This window comes from Phyllobates terribilis, unplaced genomic scaffold, assembly GCF_046119375.1.
Source record: "Phyllobates terribilis strain yellow unplaced genomic scaffold, ASM4611937v1 Scaffold_7__3_contigs__length_470593459, whole genome shotgun sequence".
Lineage (NCBI taxonomy): Eukaryota > Metazoa > Chordata > Amphibia > Anura > Dendrobatidae > Phyllobates > Phyllobates terribilis.
Window position 1 is genome coordinate 162,197,740 of NW_027362767.1, and position 21,399 is coordinate 162,219,138.

The following is a 21,399-nucleotide window of genomic DNA, read 5'->3' on the forward strand; positions in this document are numbered from 1 at the left end:
CCCAGAATCTTTATGAGTCGGATCCAGGACCAGACGCAGAAGGTTCTGACCATAATGTAGACCCTCATTCCCAAACTGTAACTCCTGTTGGTGGAGACAATGAGGAAGACGATGATAAGACTCAAATACCTGATTGGAGCGACAACTTTAGTTTTTTGTCAGGGCAGGAACAGGTTGGCTCTGAGGACGACGGGTGTGATAACGCACAGGGTGATGATGATGAGGTTGGAGATCCCACTTACTGTCAACCCACAGTCAGCCAAGAGATGAGGTCAGCAGAGGAGGTGGAGGAAGATGCTAGTGACGACGAGGTCAGGTTGCGCCTTCCTGGACAGAGACGTAGTACTGGAAGCATGTCAACAACTGCATCCTCAAACACAACTCTACCTCTCACCACAAGTCGTGGTGGCTCTTCAGGTCGCATGGGTGCTAAGCCTTGCATAGCCTGGGCATTTTTTCAGATCGATAAAGATGACCCAACTCGTGTTATCTGTAACATTTGTCAGCAAAAGCTAAGTAGAGGCCAAAAAATACATAGTTTGAGTACTTCATGCATGAACCGGCATATGGACATGAAGCATAAGTTGCAGTGGGAAGCTCAGTGTGCTACAATGCGGCCTAGCCGGCCGGGCCAACCACCGTCTGCCATATCTTGTGCATCCGCGGCCTCTTCATCCTCTGTGACTGGGGGGACAGCAGTCACACCTGTTTTGGGGCGCAGACCTGCCACCTCTTTACCCGCAACAGCCAGCGTGATTGGCAGGTCATCATTTTCTTTGGAGGTGGTAACACCAGATGGTGTTGAGCGCTGTCCGACATCGATAGCACCACCTTTGGATCAAGGCAACCTAACATGTCCGCCTGCATCTTCCTCACAGACCGGCAGTTTGCCGGGGACACCCTTATCAACCCCGTCTAAGCACAATAGCCAGCCCTCGGTCCCTCAGATGTGGACAAGTAAAAGACCATTTCCTCCTAGCCATGAGAAAGCTAAGAGGTTGAATTTCACCATCTGCAAGCTCTTGGCTACAGAAATGCTGCCTTTCCGCCTGGTGGACACAGAAGATTTTCGAGACCTTATGTCCGTCGCAGTGCCCCAGTACCAGATGCCCAGTCGGCACTACTTCTCAAAGAAAGGTGTGCCTGCGCTCCACCAGCATGTCGCACACAACATCACCGCTTCTTTGAGAAACTCTGTGTGTGACAGGGTGCATTTCACCACAGACACTTGGACGAGTAGGCATGGACAGGGGCGTTACATGTCGCTGACTGGGCACTGGGTAACTATGGTGACAGCAGGACAAGGGGCTGCTGTCCAAGTCTTGCCGTCCCCACGAGTTGTGCGTCAATCCTCTTTATGTCAAAGTTCCTCCACTGCTTCTGCCTCCTCAACCTCCTCTCGGTCTTCGAACTGCACCCAAAGCCTGTCTGGTCATGCCACAAGCTTTCTAACTGCGCAGAAGGGATCCTGCACACCTCCTTACTATGCTGGCAGTAGGGCTCAACGTCATCAGGCGGTTTTTACTTTGAAATGTCTGGGAAATGTGAGTCACACAGCTGAGGAGTTGTGGTCAGCTCTGGAGAACCAATTTCATGAATGGCTGTCTCCACTGGACCTGAAACCAGGGAAGGCCGTGTGCGACAATGCTGCAAACCTGGGTGCGGCCCTTCGCCGGGGCAATGTCACACACGTGCCTTGTATGGCTCACGTGTTGAACCTGGTTGTCCAGCAATTTTTAGCCCACTATCCCAGACTAGATGGCCTTCTGCAGAGGGCACGGTCGCTGTGTGCTCACTTCCGCCGTTCGCATCCCGCAGCTCAGCGACTTACATCTCTACAGAAGTCGTTGGGCCTGCCACTTCACCGGCTAAAATGCGATGTGCCTACCCGGTGGAATTCAACTCTGCACATGTTGCAGCGACTGTGGCAGCACCGACAAGCCCTGGTGCAATACGTTCTGACGTATAGCCTGGGCCAACGAGATCCAGAGGTGGGGCAAATCACGCTGGAGGAGTGGTCTCAGACCATGGACCTATGCACCCTTCTGCACAGTTTTGAAATGGCGACGAAGATGTTTAGTGCTGATGATGCCATTATCAGCATGACTATTCCGGTGATTTACATGCTGGAGCACATGTTAAACAGAATTCGGAGTCAGGTGGTGGCACAAGAGAAGGTGGAGGAAGTAGAGGAGGAGGAGTTGTATGCGGAAGGGCTAACATCTGCAAGGTCCAGACGGTCGGCAGCACCAAGGCGGCAGGCATGTGAGGGTGGGGGAGATGGTTTTACCAGGGCGCATGGTAGCAGCCAAACTAGTGAGGAAGGTGCAGGAGCCCAGGAAGAAGTGGAGGACGAACTGATGGAAGACTCATCAGATGAGGGAGACCTTGATCACATTTCTGTTGTGCGAGGTTGGGGGGAGAGGACAGAGGAAGGAAGCATGATTGTTACCTCGCCACCAACACAACAGGGACTTGGTGCTCCTGGATGCGCAACACACATGAGTGCCTTCTTGCTGCACTACCTGCAACATGACCCTCGAATTGTGAGAATTAGAAATAATCCTGACTACTGGGTTGCCACACTGTTAGATCCCCGGTACAAAAGTAAATTTGCCTAAATTATTCCTGCCATAGAAAGGGATGCACGCATGCAGGAGTATCAGCAGAGACTGTTGCAGAATCTTACATGTGCTTTTCCACAAAACACCAGTGGTGCACGTAGTGAATCTCACAGTTCCAACTTGCCAACCGTGGGACCGTCAAGTGTTCAGCACTCAAACCGCAACAGAACCACAGTATCTGCTGGTAACATCAATTTTGCGGAATCATTTCACCACTTTTTTAGCCCATCCTTTGCAAGGCCACAGGAGACAAGAAGTCTGACACATAGTCAACGCCTAGAGACGATGGTACAGGAGTATCTCCAAGTAAACATTGAAGCCACGACTGTGTCACTGGACCCTTGCTCTTTTTGGGCTTCCAATCTGGATAAATGGCCGGAGCTAGCCACTTACGCCTTGGAGATCTTGTCATGCCCCGCAGCCAGCGTTCTGTCTGAACGTGTGTTCAGCGCTGCTGGTGGTGTGCTTACAGATAAGCGCACGCGGCTCTCCACTGATAATGTAGACAGACTCACGTTCATAAAGATGAACAAATCATGGATCCGAAACGACTTTTCTACCCCTGTGTCATCCTGGGGAGAGTAAAAGCTTGATGATTGGTTAAAATCACCCTACCAACAGTTTTAAGCTTTCAAATTACTAATCATGTTTATCTGTATCTTGACTGGAAAATAATTTGGGCTTTGTAGCAGTGTGCAGCACTGATCCTATTAGGCCATCTATAATAAGCTCCACCAGATTTAAAATTAAAAATAATTTTTAGCTGCATCTAGCCTGGAAAATAATTTTGGGGCTCCGAGATGCGCAAGACACATAAGTGCCTTCTTGCTGCACTACCTGCAGCATGACCCTCATATTGTCAGAATTCGAAGTAATCATGACTACTGGGTTGCCACACTCTTAGATCCCCCAAACTTTTCGATCAACCTTTTCATTTTAATAAAGACCAAAAAAATGGTCATTTTTGAAATTATAAGCATTAGCAGGTTGTTAGAAACTGAAATCAAACAGTTTTCAACTCAAAACTTTATTCTAGGTGATGTTATATTTTCACATAGGACCCCTTGTTCGAAAGGAACTTCTGAACTCTCTCGTCCATTGAATTTGTCAGGTTTTGGATGGTTTCTGCTTCAATTGTTTTGCATGAGGACAGAATATCCTCCCAGAGCTGTTGCTTAGATGTGAACTGCCTCCCGCCATCATAGACACTCCTTTTAATGATGCTCCAAAGGTTCTGAATGGGGTAGAGGTCAGGGGAGCATGGGGGTCACACCATAAGTTTGTCCCCTTTTATGCCCATATCAGCCAGAGATGCAGATGTTTTATGTGCAGCATGAGATGGTGCATTATCATGCAGAAAAATGATCTTGCTGTGAAATACACGGTTCTTCTTCTTGAACCATGGCAGAAAGTGCTGTTTGAGAAAATCCACATACATTATGGAGTTCATCTTTAGCGCCTTCAGGGATCCTAAAGGGGCCGACAATCTCTCTCCCCATGATTCCAGCCCAAAACATTACTCCACCTCCTCCTTGTTGGCGCTGTAGCCGTGTTTGCGTGGGGTGTCCATCAACCAGCCATCCTCCACTCCATCCATCTGGACCATCGAGCGCTGCACGGCACTCATCCGTGAACAAAACAGTTTTGAAATCAGTCTTCATGTAATGTTTGGCCCACTGGAGCCGTTTCTGCTTGTGTGAAGTGGATAGAGGAGGTCGACAGGATGGCGTATGCACAGCTGCAAACCTCTGAAGGACCCTGCATCTTGTTGTTCGGGGGACGTTGGAGGCACAAGCAGCTTCAAAAACTTGTCTGCTGCTATGACAAGGCTTTTTTGCCGCTGCTCTTTCAACCTGACGTAATTGCCTGTAGGAAAGAGTCCTCAATTTGCCCTTATCAGCACGCACACGTGTGTACTGTGAATCAGCTACATACTTCTTGATTGCCAAGACACTTCATCCTGATCATCGCACAATGTTGATTGTAGTCATGCCTTGACCTAAACACTCCATAATTTGTTGCTTCTCAGCAGCCGACACATCCTTTTTCTTTCCCATTTTGGCAGAAAATGTAGGCTGCTTAATAATGTGAGAGAGCCTTCTTAAGTAGTCTTGCCTTTCATTGGACACACCTGCCAAACTAATTAGCACAGGTGTCTGCAATTGCTTACAGTGATATAAAGAGCCCTGACACACATCACCATCAATGAGTTTAACTGACAAACAAACAAATTCTTCCCTTATCACTCCTAAACACTTTTTGCATAATAATTTGGAACGCAGTGTACATGTGCTTTTCCACAAAACACCAGTGGTTCACGTAGTGAATCTTACAGTTCTAACTTGCCAACCGTGGTCTGTATGGAGTTGTTCAATAAAGGGCCCAAAATTAAGATAACATAGATGGAAGAGGTCTCTATGAATAGGAATTCCTAAGTATTTGATACCCTGTGAGGGCCAGGCAAAGGGAAAGTTGGACTGGATGGAATCCTATATGGATTTGGGGAGGGAGACATCGAGGGCCTCAGACTTCGCTGCATTGATTTTAAAATTTTACCATGTAACAAAGTGATCTATTTCAGCCATAACAGCAGGGATGGATATATGTGATTGAGTGATATATACTAGGACATCATCAGCAAATAGAGAGCACTTGTACTCGGTGCCTCCCACCTCAATCCACCTAATATTGGGGTTATGGCGAATTGATGAGAGCAGGTGCTCCGTCACTAGGATGTATAAGAGAGGGGACAGAGGACATCCCTGCCTTGTCCCATTGGTGATTGTGAAAGGTGATGAAAATGTTCTGACGCACCCCCTGGGCCTTGGGACACCCGGAGCCGGACCCTTTTTGGTGGATGCTGGTGGTTGTAGTCTTCGTGGCGGCGACCCGGTTCCGTGGCTCAGGGCGGTCAAACCAGTGGCGGAACTATTTATGTGGTTTTGATGTTTAAATGTCCGACTATGCCACCCGTGGATTGCGGTCAGAGTGAACTGCCGCTCCAGGGCAGACCGCTGAGGCTGGTGTTGTGGGTGCAGCAGAGCGTAGCATAACTCCCCACGGGAGGAGTATAGCCTCAGGGCAGTGTATGCGGAGGATGGGGGTGATGGTGCAGGGCAGCAGCAGTAACGACACGGAGTCAGTGATGCAGTCCAGGGCCTTTACTCACAGTTCTTATTATCCAGACCACGTCTGCAGGTAACGGCTGCCCACGTCGTACTGTGCTCACCAGGTGAGGGGCTCAGACAACTCCCAGATAACTTTGGAGCACTTCACAGGACCCCCTTTGTGTGTCCTTTGTCTGGCCTTTCTTACCAACACTTCTGTCCGGCTGCCTCGGGCCTCCTCTTGGTAAACTTGGCGCCAGTTTCCCTGACCCTATGTGGTGCCTTCCTAGCGGGTGTAGCGAGGGGCTGCGCCACATAAAATGTCAGAGCCTCCGGTTTCTAGCTGAGGGTCGTTTCCTGCCTCCACTAGTTCGGGGACCGGTCTCCCCCTTTGGCCTGACCCCTCCACGCAGGTGGATTCGGGCGTGCGGTGGCGACTCGCCCGTCCGCACCCCTGGGATCCCTTCATTCCTCGTTCCTGGAGCCTTCTCCGCTCCTCTTCCTTCCTTCTCCCTCTTCCAGGCCTGGGCCTCTGTTACTAGGCCCGCCTCCGGAGCAGAGCTCATGCAGAGCCCCTGCTCCCTGCCACTTCTGCTCAGACTTCTCTGCACTGAACTAAGATGGTGCCCACCTTTTATACTCCCTTCTCAATGCACCCAGGATCTGCTTCCTCCCTCCTCCTGCACTACAGGGTTCCCCTTCCTCAGTGTTCCCTCCCCCCACTCCAGCCAGGGACAGGGACTGTCGTGCCCATCTCAGGGGCATATTGGTCGCCCTGCCCCACGGCAATGTGGTGTAATGCATGCAGGTGTCGGGTCCTGATCCACACTCCATCCTTACCTGAGAGTGAGATATCACACCTCTGGGTGAGGTGCAATACGTCTGTAGCAACCGAGCCCTCAGGGTGCTACAGTTCCATTTATCTTCAGCCTAGGTGACGTATTGCGATACAGGGCCGTGATTTTGGCTATAAAAGGGTCCCCTAGACCCCTACCCCAAGCTTTTTAAGAGAATCATATATGGCGTGCCAGGAGACTCTATGGAATGCTTTCTCAGCATCCAACGAGAGTATCTAATTACAAATTTTTAACTGCATCTAGCCCAGGAAATACTTTGTGCCTAGTAGCAGTGTCTGCTAGTCAGCGGATTATCCCGGCTGTTAAGCAAGCTACACCACCTGTAGTTTAGACACTTAATTTTTTCAAAGGAAATGCTTCGGGACCATGGGATACTTAGTGAAGAGCATCAGGAGGCACCCCAAGGCATAGGGGCTGGGACTGGCAGTAGGATGCCTTGCGGTGGACAGCCGAGCTCGATCCTTATAAAAGCTTTTTAACTGCAGCAGCTTTAGTGGACGCTACTGGAGCTGGAATTACCACGGCTGCTGGCATGAGACTTGCCCTCCAATAGATCCTTGTAAATGGATTTAAAGTGTATTCATTCAAATTAGAGAGACAATTTAAATTAAAAAGCTTAGAGCTGCCTCCACCACAGGGGGGCTCGCTCGACCCACCAGCGGACAGGCACCAGTATTGGGAGAGGGGGGCTGGCCGTCAGGGTTCACCGCGGCTCTGGCACAAACCCGGCGACACGGAGGTGGCACGGGCAGGAGCGGACTGGCCGTGTCGGCTTCTCACTTTTTGGATTTTAGAAGGGCATGACATGCCTATATCTGTGTCTCCCCCTCCTTTTACTCCTCCACCTCTTTTATTTTCGCATGACTATATGTACTTGTCACTTTTCCATGTGTTAGTTATGTCTTCTGAGCAGTTTGTCAGCTTTTGGACACCTTTAAAGGTGTTTTCTATGTGTAATGTGTTTTTGTTTGCCTGCCATTGGTTTTAACGGTGTTCGAAGGTGTTCGACGAACAGTTCGACGAACAGTTCGGCGAACACACGGGTGTTCGACGAACCAAACCGAACTCGAACACTACGGGGGTGGCTCAACACTAGCTGCCACCCCCGTGTTTCACAGGTGGGATGATGCTCTTAGGCTTCCAAGCTTTTCCCTTTTTCCTCCAAATGTAACTATGGTTTTTATGCCCAAAAAGTTCAATTTTAGTTTCATCAGACCATAGGACATGTCTCCAAAAATTAAGGCCTTTGTTCCTGTGTGCATTTGCAAACATTAATCTGGCTTGTTTATGTTTCTTTTGGAGTAATGGCTTCTACTTGCCAGAGTGGCCTTTCAGCCCATGTTGATACATTACTCGTTTCACTGTGGTTATCGACACAATCTTACTAGCTTCCACCATCATCTTCACAAGGTCTTTTGCTTTAGTCCTTGGGTTGATATGCATATGTCGGACCAAAGCAAGTTCATCTCTGGGACACAGAACCCATCTCCTTCCTGAGTGATATGATGGCTGGACATTCCAATCTTGTTTGTACTTGCGTATAATTGTTTGTAGAGATAAAAGAGACACCTTCAGGTATCTTGAAATTGCCCCAAAGGATGAGCCAGACTTGTGCAAGTCCACAATTCTCTTCCTGATATCTTGTCTGATTTCTTTAGACTTTCCTATGATGCTACACAAAGAAGCAGTGTGTTTCAGATGTGCATTAAAATGCATCCACAGGTGTGTCTCTAATTAACTCAGATGTTAACAAAAAAAACCCAAACACATGACATTGTCATATGGGCAGTCCAGAATTGTTTAAAGGCATAGCAATCTTAGTGTATGTAAAGTTTTGACTTTTCATTAAGTAATAAAAATGCCTTAAAACATTCTCTCTCTCATTATTCTGGCATTTGGCGATTATTAAAAATTATGTTAATCCTAATTGACCTAAAATGGGAATGGTTTATTCTGATTTCATGTCAGATGTTGAGAAAAACATATATATATGTGTCTTTTTATATAGTGTATGGAAACTTCTGGTTTCAATTGTAGGTACCAAGTAACTGTCCTATACCTGTCCATTAGATGAAGATGCTACGTGGTAGTAGTGAGATTTCATATCTGTAATGTTTTTTTATCTCATTTATCTCTTGTTTCTATTCCATATATGCAGACAGGTCCACTTCAAGAAGCTCGGTCCATATTCTTGCTCCTCTTCAGCCTCCACTTAGTGGCAGCTTACTACAACTGGCTTGTGTGGTACATGAGGCTCGTGATACTGTTTATATAATCTGGAACATTTCTGGAAGACAACACAAGGGCCGTACAATCTCTAAAAAGGAATCAAGTTGGACATGGACAATAATAAACTTTATCTCACTACCTGGGGTACACTGGAGCCATGGTGAGAAGGTCACCTGTGAAGTCTGGCTTAGTTCATCTCCCATCAGTGTCCATTGGGTAAAAACAGAAAAAGGTACAGTAATGATAATATGTCTGGGATCTGGAACTCCTTACAAAATAATTAAAGTATTTCAATCTGAAGTTTACAAATTAGGATCTAAGGGGTATCATTTCTCCTTGTGGAGAGTGACAAGCCTCTTCTGGAATGTAATAGTAAGGAGACTTATATGCAAATTGCCTCTACAGAGAGGAAGAGGACTAGAACTCTAGTGTCACCTATTGGAAGTAGCAATCCTAAAAATCAATATCAACCCTTTGATGAGCCTTGCAAGGACTGGATGGTCACTCTTCACAAGGAGAAACATTACTCCTTAGACCTCAGTTCAGAGCCCCTCACCTAGCCAAATCAGATCTCATACTTTGCACTGGCGAGGGGCAACATCCCGAAACACCCTATGTGCAAATTTAGATTCTGGTTTGGCTTTTATACTAAGTTCCATTGCAAGGTTCCTCAAAGAGTCGATATTTACTTTTAGGATCGCTTCTTCCAATAGATGGCGCTACAGTTCAAGTCTTCTATCTCTCTGAAGAGACAATTTGTATGTTTATAAATTACAAATCAAACTCAATTTAGGTGTCATTTCCTACCAGTACACCAAACCATCCTACTTTCTGGACAAATAATTTATGAAATATAGTGTTGATAAAGTAGAAAATTTGCCTATCAGGGTGTGATCTAAGGCTGATTTTTTTCATTATTAGTTAGATGTGTATTTGTAGATGTTCCATGCCCATAAGTATCCATTTTCCTTTCGATATAGTTGCCTACATTTTGAATTGTTGTGTAGTTCATTGTTCTTTAATCTAATTTTCTAAGTAAGGAAAAACCTATAAAGGCCAATATGCATAATACAATAAAGTTGGATAAACCCATATAATTCACAAGAACTGGCTGACCACGAAACGTTTATAACGAGTTCCTGACCCATAAATGAAGTTGGGAGAGAGAAGGATCAGGCAGTGACTTTCTTTTTATCATTGAAAACACAAGCTCAACTTGTTAAGGTGTTATAGGTAGAGATGGGTTTTGGCCAACCGAAGACACTTTATGGGCACCTTAAATTTAGGACAAGCCAATGTAAGATGCTAACTAACACTTTCATTGGAGACCCTTTTTGTACAGACCACACTGGTTCTTTAGTCATTGAGTGGCTTAGAGATAATGTCTTGGGTGAAGACTGGAGTATTTTTCTCATCATAGCCATTGATGCTTAGATGCTTATTAACGATGGAACTTTATAGGCAAACTTATGAGAAAACAGGTCAGGTACCAATAATGTATTTTGCATATTAATAAAATTCATTATCAAAATCCTCCTTTATAGAGGAAATCGATGGATATCTGACTCCTAAATGTCAAGACTTCCTGATACCCTTGGTGATTGCTGGGATCTCATTACTGCTGACATTGTCTGTTCATCTCATCAAGACCTTCAATCTTACAGGTAACACATACAGAATTAAGGGCTTATTGGATCTAAATAATCGAATACTATGTTCACATGGAGTTTTTGAGGAGATTGAAAAAAATGAGCTTATTACGTGGGAACTACGTTAGCTAACGATACTTTTATTTTTCAGGTACTAATGCACCAGTTTCTAAGGACAAGGATACTGTGACTAAGGTAAGTATAAAATAGACCAGAAGAGGGAACATTTATCAGTTTGATCCAAGATGACCTTGTGGCAGTTTTTGAGAAGTAGCTAGATATTTAATGATAATAATTTCAGAGGTTGATCTTTGAGAAAAAATGATAGTGCTTTAGGGGCTTCTCCTTCATGTGGAGAGTTCTGCAGAGAGTTCTTGGTTTTAGAGTTAAAACTGATTTTATACTACTGCCATTATCCAGATGTTCTTGTAAGCATTGTGTGCCCTCTAAGGTACATGTCCTCATACTGAAGACCTCCAAACACAGCCCAACCATGTCTGGGCACCATACGACACTATTACTCTTATGCCATGTGTCGGCAACAATTGTTAATGCTGAAACTTTCCATCTGTCAGACCCATGGCAATGGACTGATCACCAGTCCGAGAACTACTTCATGTTCAGCATGGGTTTTCCATATTCTGATGAGAATTTTAAAGGGGTTATATTATCAAGGCAGCAACTGCTCATATGCCACATAGGTTTATGACTACTTTTTTGTTCATATTACCAAAAGCCTATCCATGAGCCTGGAGATTCCTTCTATAAGAGTGTCTCTTACGATATTGCATCTGGACATTTCATATATTAAATTACCTAGATAGCCAAAAATGTAAATGTTTGTTGTAGGGGAAATGTTTTGCCAGACAGGGTGTGGCACGCATTTCTAGAACCTTGGAATGAATTTGATGTATATTCATTTGTTTTCCCAGAACAAAGACTAATGTTTAATTTTGCGTTTTAGGATGAAATTGTCTACACAGAGCTGAATACAACCTATATTGGTAGACCCAGGAAGTAGTGAAATTCAAGATTATGTAAATGAGGGAGAAAACGGAACACGCCTCTGAGGAGCATTCTTTTACAGAAAAGTGGAGATCATCAATATATCATTCAATCAATGTGTGAATCTATTTTACTTTTCCTAAAAACGACTTGAACTTGTAAACTGTGAACCATGTTCCTATTCTATGAACACCTATAAGAAGACACTATACATATAAGAGATAATCCCTATAAAACCATACACCGACCCAAAAAAACAAGGTTCTTTCTAATTGCAACAAGGAATTAGTCAGACTAATTAAGTCAGAAAAAAACCCAGAAGCATAAGGGATATAGAAATGTAAATAATCTCAAACTGCATGATAATACAAAAGAAACAGAAAAGGAGAGAAGCACAACTAAGACCAGGGTAAGATGGTATCTAACCCTATAAAAGACTTTGATCCCCTCACTCAGCTCTCAACAGAGCTAGCCTAAATATGATGACAATATGAGCACATTCAGGCTAAATGCTGATAGTGGGCTACGTGAGTATTGTAAATAACTAAAGTCCTGCATACATATCATAACCAGTGATAGATGTGCCTAGACATAAGTGAGTCAAATCCCATATAGTAGGAGGACATAAAAGTAATGTCTACTGAGGGGTATAAAAATTCATATATATGTTCACTTATCTATCACAGAAATGAAGGGCTCACATGTATAACCACATCATAAAGTCATATCAGCATTAATAGACAAGAAAAGTGCATAGTGCATAAGGTGCAAACATCGGATCTAGACCACAGTTAATGTAATAGGATAAGTCTTCCAATGCACTACTCAATAAAACATGATACAATCAAAATGGCAACGAGTTGCTGTCTAAGAGAAGGCCTGTGGTTTGTATGAGCCATTAAGCCTAATAACAATTGAGGGCCAAAAGTCATAGTCAGCATGTGTTACCTTGTGTCATGGTGTACACCAGGGGAGTGCGCCTTGACGTGCGTTTCACCAGGAGTGGCTTTGTCAGGAGGCATGGCTTGTTTTAAAAGTTGGTTCCTCAAGTATGTGAGTTTCTATACTACCCTGCTACAGTAACAACATATCCATCCTTTCAGTTGTGAGTCATTATCTTATGTTCCTTCCTTTCTTCCGAAATGGCATGATCCACATGTTAATCACCATATGTGTTAATAGACAAGAATATACACAAATGAATCACAATTTTCATCCGGTTGGGAACCATTTTGCTGGATTCAAGATATTTGACTTAGCAAAAATATAGATTTGCCACAGTCTGCCAATTCTGCAAAGCTCGAAACAAATTTGGTCACTTTAGAATCGATTCGCTCATCCTTATACAGATTTTTTTAAGGATTTCTGGATCAGACACACAAATTAAAGGAATTTCATTTGATAATTATATATTTGGTAATTTTATTTGTTATTAAAAAATAAAATCATGTTTTGGTGTCAGAATGTTTCCTTACTACTATAAAGATTTCTATCTCTGCCTGAGATGTGAACGTGTTTGGTAGTGCCTCCTGTGGTCAGGTGGGAGGAGCCAATGCCATGTCCATATATGGTCATGTAGGGGGAGTATAGACCTGTACAATGTGCAGTAATATCCAGTGTGTACCGGACCCCTGTGCTGAGCAGATATGGCTGCAGTCTATATACTCCTGTTCTTACAAGGTAAGAAATGTCACTTTATCCTTATTATGTACAATTTTGATTATTTTACTCGTACTGAGCATTTCTGTTTGTTCTCCACCTTATACTTTGTGTATGACAGTACGTCCAGTAATATATATAAATCAGAGCACACATTTGATATCATGGACATATACAGAGATAGGAGAAGATTTTTGCCACATTGTGTAAATAAAATTGCTGGATCCAAAGCCAAAAAGCCGAAACATTGTGTCAGCTCTTAAATAGACGTAAAAACCCATCAATCTCTTTATCCTACATGGTTACATCGGTTAAAAAAAGACCTCGGTTATTCTTTTTTTGTGTAATTAATTCTATGGTTAATAGCTACCTCTAATCAAATTGTTTTATAGACTGATGGATAATAGATAGATATGGGATAGATAATAGAGAGATAATAGATAGATAATAGAGAGATAGATGGATAGATAGATAGATAGATGATAGATAATATATAGATAATAGATGATAGATAATAGATAATGGATAAAGAGATAATATATGGATAGATAGACATTAGATAGATATGGGATAGATAGATAGATAGATAATAGATGATAGATAATAGATAGATAGAAGGATAGATAGATAGATAGATAATAGATAATATATAGATAATAGATGATAGATAGATAATAGATAATGGATAAAGAGATAATATATGGATAGATAATAGACAAATAATAGATAGATAATAGATAGATAATAGATAATAGATAGATAATAGACAGATGATAGATAATAGATAGATAATAGACAGATGATAGATAATAGATAGATAATATGTAGATAATAAATAGATAATAGATAGATGATAGATAATAAATAGATAGATAATAGATAGATGATAGATAATAGATAGATAATAGATAGATGATAGATAGATAATAGATACATAATAGATAGATAAATAATAGATAGGAAGATAATAGTTAGATAATAGATAGATAATAGATAGATAGATAATAGATACATAATAGATAGATGATAGATAGATAATAGATGATAGATAATAGATAGATAGATAGATAATAGATAGATAGATAATAGATAGATGATCGATAAATCATAGATAGATAATAGATAGATGATGGATAGATAGATAATAGATATATAACAGATAGATAATAGATAGATAGATAATAGATAGATAATATATAGATGATAGATAGATATATAGATAATGGATGATAGATAGATAATAGGTAGATGATAGATAATAAATAGATAGATAACAGATAGATGATAGATAGATGATAGATAGATAGTAGATAGATAATAGATAGATAATAGATAGATATAGATAATAGATAGATAATAGAAAGATGATAGATAATTAATAGATAGATAATAGATAGATGATAGATAATAAATAGATAGATAATAGATAGATAAATAATAGATAGAAAGATAATAGTTAGATAGATAGATAATAGATAGATAATAGATAGATAGATAATAGATAATAGATGATAGATAATAGATAGATAGATAATAGATATATAACAGATAGATAGATAATTGATAATAGATAGATAATAGATAAATAGATATATAGATAGATGATAGATAGATAATAGATAGATAGATAATAGATAGATGATATACAGATAGATGATAGATAATAGATAGATAGATAATAGAGAAATAGATAATAGATATATATAGATGATAGATAATAGATAAATAAATAATAGATAAATAAATAATAGATAAATAGATAGATGATAGATATATAGATAATAGATAGATAATAGATAGATGATAGATGATAGATAGATAATAGATAAATAGATAATAGATATATATAGATAGATGATAGATAATAGATAGATAGATAGATAATAGATAGATAGATAATAGATAGATGATAGATAATAGATGATAGATAGATAATAGATAGATGGATAATAGATGGATAATAGATAGATGATAGATAATAGATAGATAGATAATAGATAAATAGATAATAGATATATATAGATGATAGATAATATATATATATATAGATAGATGATAGAGTAGGTATGATACATCCTATTATGGGTAAGTCAGATCTGCTGCTAGTTTTGCATCAAATCTTAAAAAAATCCACTGGGAAATCTGTAAGGAATAGTTTGGATTTTGCGGAGGATTTGCCTCTGTGGATTCAGATCAGAGATCTGAAAAATATTTTTTTTGTGGGAAAAGTGCCTTACATTTGGGTAACTTCAGATTTTTTTGTGTGAATCCGAAGGTAAAATCTGCATCACTTCTGATCTATGTGAACTTACACAAGTTGCCAAATGTTCTGTTTCGCAGGGATCGCCGGTCGAATGGTTTTGTATCAGCCCCAGAACATTGTGCCAGTGGATGTTAATGACACGGCCGTCATCACTTGTGTGTCCAGCGAAGACTTAGAGGTTGGAAATAAAATCTCCTGGTTTCATAGAAAGTGGAGAAGTAGTGAAGCCCCGGTCCGGGTGAAGTCATGTTCAACTAATAATGATACACACAAATATGTCTGTAAAAACGAGAAATACACGGCCAGCCTGGAGATATACAATGTACAAACCAATGACAGCGGAGTTTATTACTGTGTGTATCATTATTCTCTTACTTTGAAGGAATTTGGTAATGGAACAAATCTGATTGTTGGAGGTAAGATAATGTCATTTAATATGGGGAATGTATATTTTTTTACTCCATTTTATTTTTCTTTAATTCTATAACCCCTTCACAACTTTTGATGTACTTTTACGTCAAAGATCATCCTTTGATGTGGCATTGCACACTTAGCCCACATATTTAATCAGCCATTATGTGCCTTAACAGCCGCTGGTGGAGCGGTGCCAACCAATTAAATTCCGCTGTTAACCACACGTGCCAGCCGGAAAAGCGTCCTTGATCCCGCCCATCAGCGCCTCGTTGATATGATCACGGGGTACCGATGGGTTGTCATGATAACCGCAGATCTGCTATAGACCCCTGTACCTGTCATTCCGATCCTCCTGTGAACCAGCCTATAGCCAGCGATCATAGGAGATTGCGATTTTCTCTATACGTTGCAGTGTTGAAAGCCCTGCTATCTATAGCACAAATCGAACAATCACAATTTCAAGTTTTCTTAGAGAACTATTGAAATCAGTAAAAACTGTGAAAAAAAAAAATATATGAAAAAGAAAAAATATCCCACAAAATTTCAAATCACCCCCCTTTTGCCCCATTAATAATAAAACAATTAAAAAACAATACACATATTTGGCATTCAGAGAAGTCCAATTTAGCAAAATATACTATAAATTAATCTGATCGGTAAACGGTAAAAAAATCGAAAAGCCAGAATTAAGTTTTTTTGTTAATCTAAAATAAAATTAAAATGATAAAATATTGCAATAAAATGAAATAAGAGGCAATCAAAACATTGTATCTTTCCCAAGATTATATCAAGAAAAATATCAGCTCAGGGAGCAAAAGCCCTCATCCGACCCAAGAACCCCAAAAATAGAGATGCTACGGGTCTCTGAATATGGTGACATAAGCAAATTTTTTTTTTCACAACTTAAATGAAATAAAACCAATACTTATTTGGTATCTGCAAACTCGTACTGACCTGGAAAACCATATTACTATATATTCACTATATTATTACCATATAGTGAACATGGTAAATAAAATGCCCAAAAAATATTGTGAAATTGCACTTTTTTTTGTAATTTCAGCGCACTTGGATTATTTTTCCCCCTTTCCAGACCATCACATGAAAAAAAGAATGATGTGATTCAAAAGTACAACTCGTCCCTGCAAAAAATAAGCCCTCAAACTGCTAAGGTGATGGAAAAATAAAAAAGTTATGGGTCTTGGAAAAAGGGAAGCAATAAACTAAAGCGCAAAGACAGAAAATTGCAAGGTCGGGAAGAGGTTAACATTAAAACTTTTAGTTTGTATTAGGTGTGGTATGATTCCTCGCTTGGCCGCTTCTGGAAGTAGACTCAGGAACCGTGTTTTCTCTCCAGGCTTTATTGTGTGGTATAAAGCTCTGCACTACAGCAAAATAAACACAGCCTTACTGGCAAAATAACAAAACAAAAAGATAAACGATAGCATAATCCATAGCGGTGTGGGATTAGCCACACAGGTTGTACTCCCAGCTTCCAGCTCCTCTCTGAGATGTGGCCTTCCAGTCTGGAGTCCTTGCCACTCCAAACTCAACAACAGGAAAAAAAATGGTGACTGAGCATTCAAACCTTGCTCGGCCACACGCTGAGGTGGAGGTATGGGGAATGACTTCCCTCCCATCTCTACGTCATTCCCATAAAACCACACCCTTTAAAAGAGTAAACCTCCAGCATATAACATTCTGACAGAAAGTCTATTGGTTTCAGTTCAGACAGGCCAGCAACCTGCGTGACACATACCTCCTCTCATATATTATACCAGTGACTGTGTCACATATCCCGCCTCTCTGCCCGAAGTCGGGGGTTTGGACACCTTCCGATACCAGACAGGGAATTCTAAAAAGGGCATCAGCTTTCCCGTGTAACTTCCCGGGTCTATGCTCTACGTGAAAGTTTCTAGGAACCATCTAGTTACTCTGGCATTTTTACCCCTCTTTTCCCTCAACCATCTCAACGGGGTAAGGTCTCACACCAACTTAAACTTCCGGCCTAGTAATTTTATATCAAAGTACGTCCAAAATATATTACCATTTAGCCCTTCAAAGATAAACAATTAATAAACAACACTCACCAGGTGCTTGATGTTATCTGCCGAGTATGAAAAGTGACTGACACACATATTGATTATAAAATATATATTTTATTGACAATTTTTTTGAAAAAACACATAAAATAGGAAAGGATTCTTAAAAAAAATACACTGGGGCTCAACCATATATGTATTGTCTATACAAATCTGCAACAGAAGCAACACATACAATTGTAAATGAATTGTATCTGTTGCAGATTTCTATAGACAATAAATATATGGTTGAGCCCCAGTGTATTTTTTTTAGCATCCTTTCCTATTTTATGTGTTTTTTTAAAAAAATTGGCAATAAAATATATATTTTATAATCAGTATGTGTGTCACTTCTCATACTCGGCAGGTAGTTTCCGGCCTAGTAGGTAGTATCTTAGAGTATCTACGGCCGACTTTATGGCTAAACACTATTTTTCTACTATTGCCTAGTTTTTCTCGTAGGATGAAAGCTTCCGGCTCAGATAGAGAATGGGATGTTCTTCCTCATTTATCTCTTGAGAGAGTACGGCTCCTAGATAGTGATGAGCGAGTACCATAATATTCGTAATCGCTATACTCGTAACGAGTACTTTGTAATAATCACGTATTTGTTCCGAATAGTGAGTACAATGTAAGTCAATGGGAAATGCGAGTAATTTTCTGCTGGACCCTACAAAGGGATCTGGAGGCCTGAGGAAAAGGCTGAAATGGATGGGAAAGTGATGAAACAGAATGGGAAGAGCCTGGAGAATGTGCCTGCATGCATTTCTGACTCACATATGGCTTCTGGGAATACGTTTCTCTCAGTATTATGCCACTTTTACAGACACACAAGAACAACTACCAAACCTAACCTAAATTGCATTTAACAGGCCAAAAAGGTTAAGCAACAGTTTTTCCTGCATAATCACTTGTATATAAGGTTAAATAAACCAGAGAAACCAAAAAATATCCCTTTTAGCATTTGCTCACATACTGTAAACTGTTGTAGCTTTTTTTCACCTTTTACAATTGGGAGGGAAATGACTTATACATTTTGTAGGTCCCTCTGTCAGACATCATTTTTAGTTCACTATTTCCCAGCACTTTACAAGCACAGCTAGAACCCACCAGTAGGTATGTTGATCTTTGACCTGAGAGGCCTCAGTTGGCTCTGTAACATGCGTTTTGGAGGGACAGCTGTTACTTAGACATTTGGGCGGTCCCTCCATCATTGACACTCAGATAGTGGAATACATATTCCATAGCAGTTTACAATGTGCCCATTGTAGTGTTGGGCTTGACCCTCCTCCTCCTCCTCCACCTCCTCCACCAACATGTAATACTGCGGCCCTAATTTCAAATGTTCAGAGGGCCTGCAGGAGGCAGGAAAGCTTAGTTTTGTGAAAGCTCTCATGTGGCCCTGTAACATACATTTTGAAGTGCCCTCCTCTAGAAATTTAGGAGGTGCCTCTTGCGTACATTTGAGAGTGCCCTCACTTATTCATATTGTAGGGCCCTCACTATTATTTAACTAATTTAAGGGCAGAGACTACAGAGAAAAAGGCCAAGAGACACGGAGTACTAGAAGGTAGCAGTGAGTGTGGCCTACGAACCTCAGGTATAGCTGAACGCTGTGATCCGGAAAAATAAAGCTGCACTAGTCAACTGGATGACGAGCTCAAATATATCACTTGTGCAAGTCAATGGACAAAGGATATATGGTGCCCCCCTCCAGGATGGGTTGGAGAAGCTTCTCCAAATGGCTTAGAGATTTTGATTGTCAATATTCCCCAGATTATATAGGAAGAGAAGACTTATTGATACTGTACTACTTGGTCCAGTGCAAATTGTGCATCGTATTTCCAAAAATTACTCCTGGGGGCGGTGTCATAGGTGCAGGTAGATTCCATGACAAGGGCCTCCCTTGACAAACATTATCTATGATGGAGTACTGTAGTTGTTGCAGCCCTCAATTCAAGTTTTCAGAGGGCCATAAGTAGGTCATCAACAGTAAATTTCTATTGAATATGTATCCCCTATCTCAGTCACAATGTGGCACAACCTGCGACAAGGGCCTCCAATGGCAAATATTTGTTTGGTGGGACCACTGTTCATTCCAGATTTGTCCACTGCACAATGTGCATAGGGTTTGCAAAAATTAGCCCTATGGGCTGAGTCATGGTTGACGAAGGAAAGAAACCGGTTTTTATGGTAAGGGGGTGACGTTAATAGCAGTAGCATGAATCTGCATTTTTGGTGAATTTAGGTTGGCTTGCAGTCATCTGGAGGAATTACAAATTGTGGATATATCCAGTCCTTGTTGATCTTAATCAGAGTAAGTCTGTCTGCATTTTCCGTGGAGAGGCGTGTGCACCTATCAGTGTTGATTGCCCCAGCGGAACTGAAAACACTCTCAGACACCACACTAGCAGCTGGGCAGGCAAGCATCTCCAAGCATTGTCTGAGGGTGATGTTTTCAGCAACTGATCTACAAAGGCCCTCTTAAATGATTCCATTGTAAGACTCTTTGGTGACTCCAAAAGGAGAGAAAGAACTTTCTCCTTCTACCGTGGATCGAGAAAGGTGGCTGTCAGGACGACACTGGCGGGATCATACAATATCCCACCACTGCCACCAATTTGTCAGGGAATCCCACCGCTGCCACCAATTTGTCAGGGAATCCCACCAACACACAGTCAGGACGACACCGGGGAGATCACACAATATCTCACCGTGCCGTCACGCTGTCCGCATTTCGTCCGGAGTCACGAGCACGCGATCCAGACTACTCTCTACGTAGGTATCGGTAAGCGACCAGTGAGAGTATGGCTCAACACCCTGGGTTCCACAGCCTGGAAACTGTGTTTAACGCCCTCTGTACCGTCACTGTCAGCTTCACGATAGCCCAATTATTAATACTCTCTGCCACCACCGGCCGAGTTTGAAATATAACACAGGCCTGGCCAGACGCCTGCATTTTGGTAGCCTATATGGCTTCGGGGAAGAGAACGATTACAGAACAAAAGAAACAGAACTATTAAATTTTATATTTAATCCCAAAAGGGAGGCAGTGTTTAGGAAAAATATATACAAGGATGTTACAAAGGGGACATTAAAATACAAACGCAGTTACATAAAATAAACAGGGTAAAAAAGAAGATAGCTTACTTACACTATACGATAGCGGAGATGATTCAATATAGTTGGAGGAGGGGCTATCCAGATTATGCTGTTATTGAACAGGACCCGTTGCTTATAATTCTTATTTCCCCCTGGCAATGAGAGCTCCTATGTTCTCCATAGATTCTTTTATACCTAAGGGGAGTTCTGGCCACACGCTCCTTGTGGTGACATCATGTGGGCCGGTCTCCAGCCTGTACATTTTTATTAGAAATGCTAATTTCTGCGATAACTCATCGCCCGTTGATCGCAGAAGCTTGCAGACTACGCCATTTTTTCCCTTAGGCTTTTATCGTTATTTCGATATCACACTTCACATAGCTGCAGTCAGCTATTTTGTGCTGCAGCT

General features: G+C 41.5%; 1 long non-coding RNA gene and 1 gene segment (V, D, J or C); both read left to right on the plus strand.

The window, feature by feature from the left end:
* Positions 1-10,403: 10,403 nt before the first annotated feature.
* On the plus strand, positions 10,404-12,077 carry LOC141153011 (uncharacterized). The gene is made up of 3 exons (XR_012247216.1): positions 10,404-10,481; positions 10,618-10,661; positions 11,431-12,077. It is a non-coding gene; the product is annotated as an uncharacterized lncRNA (long non-coding RNA).
* A 3,119-nt stretch (positions 12,078-15,196) lies between these two features.
* Positions 15,197-16,290, plus strand: LOC141155417 (Ig kappa chain V region 3315-like). The segment is given in 3 exon segments: positions 15,197-15,215; positions 15,471-15,809; positions 16,220-16,290. Coding segments are annotated over 3 exon segments (429 nt in total).
* The last annotated feature ends 5,109 nt before the right edge of the window (positions 16,291-21,399 follow it).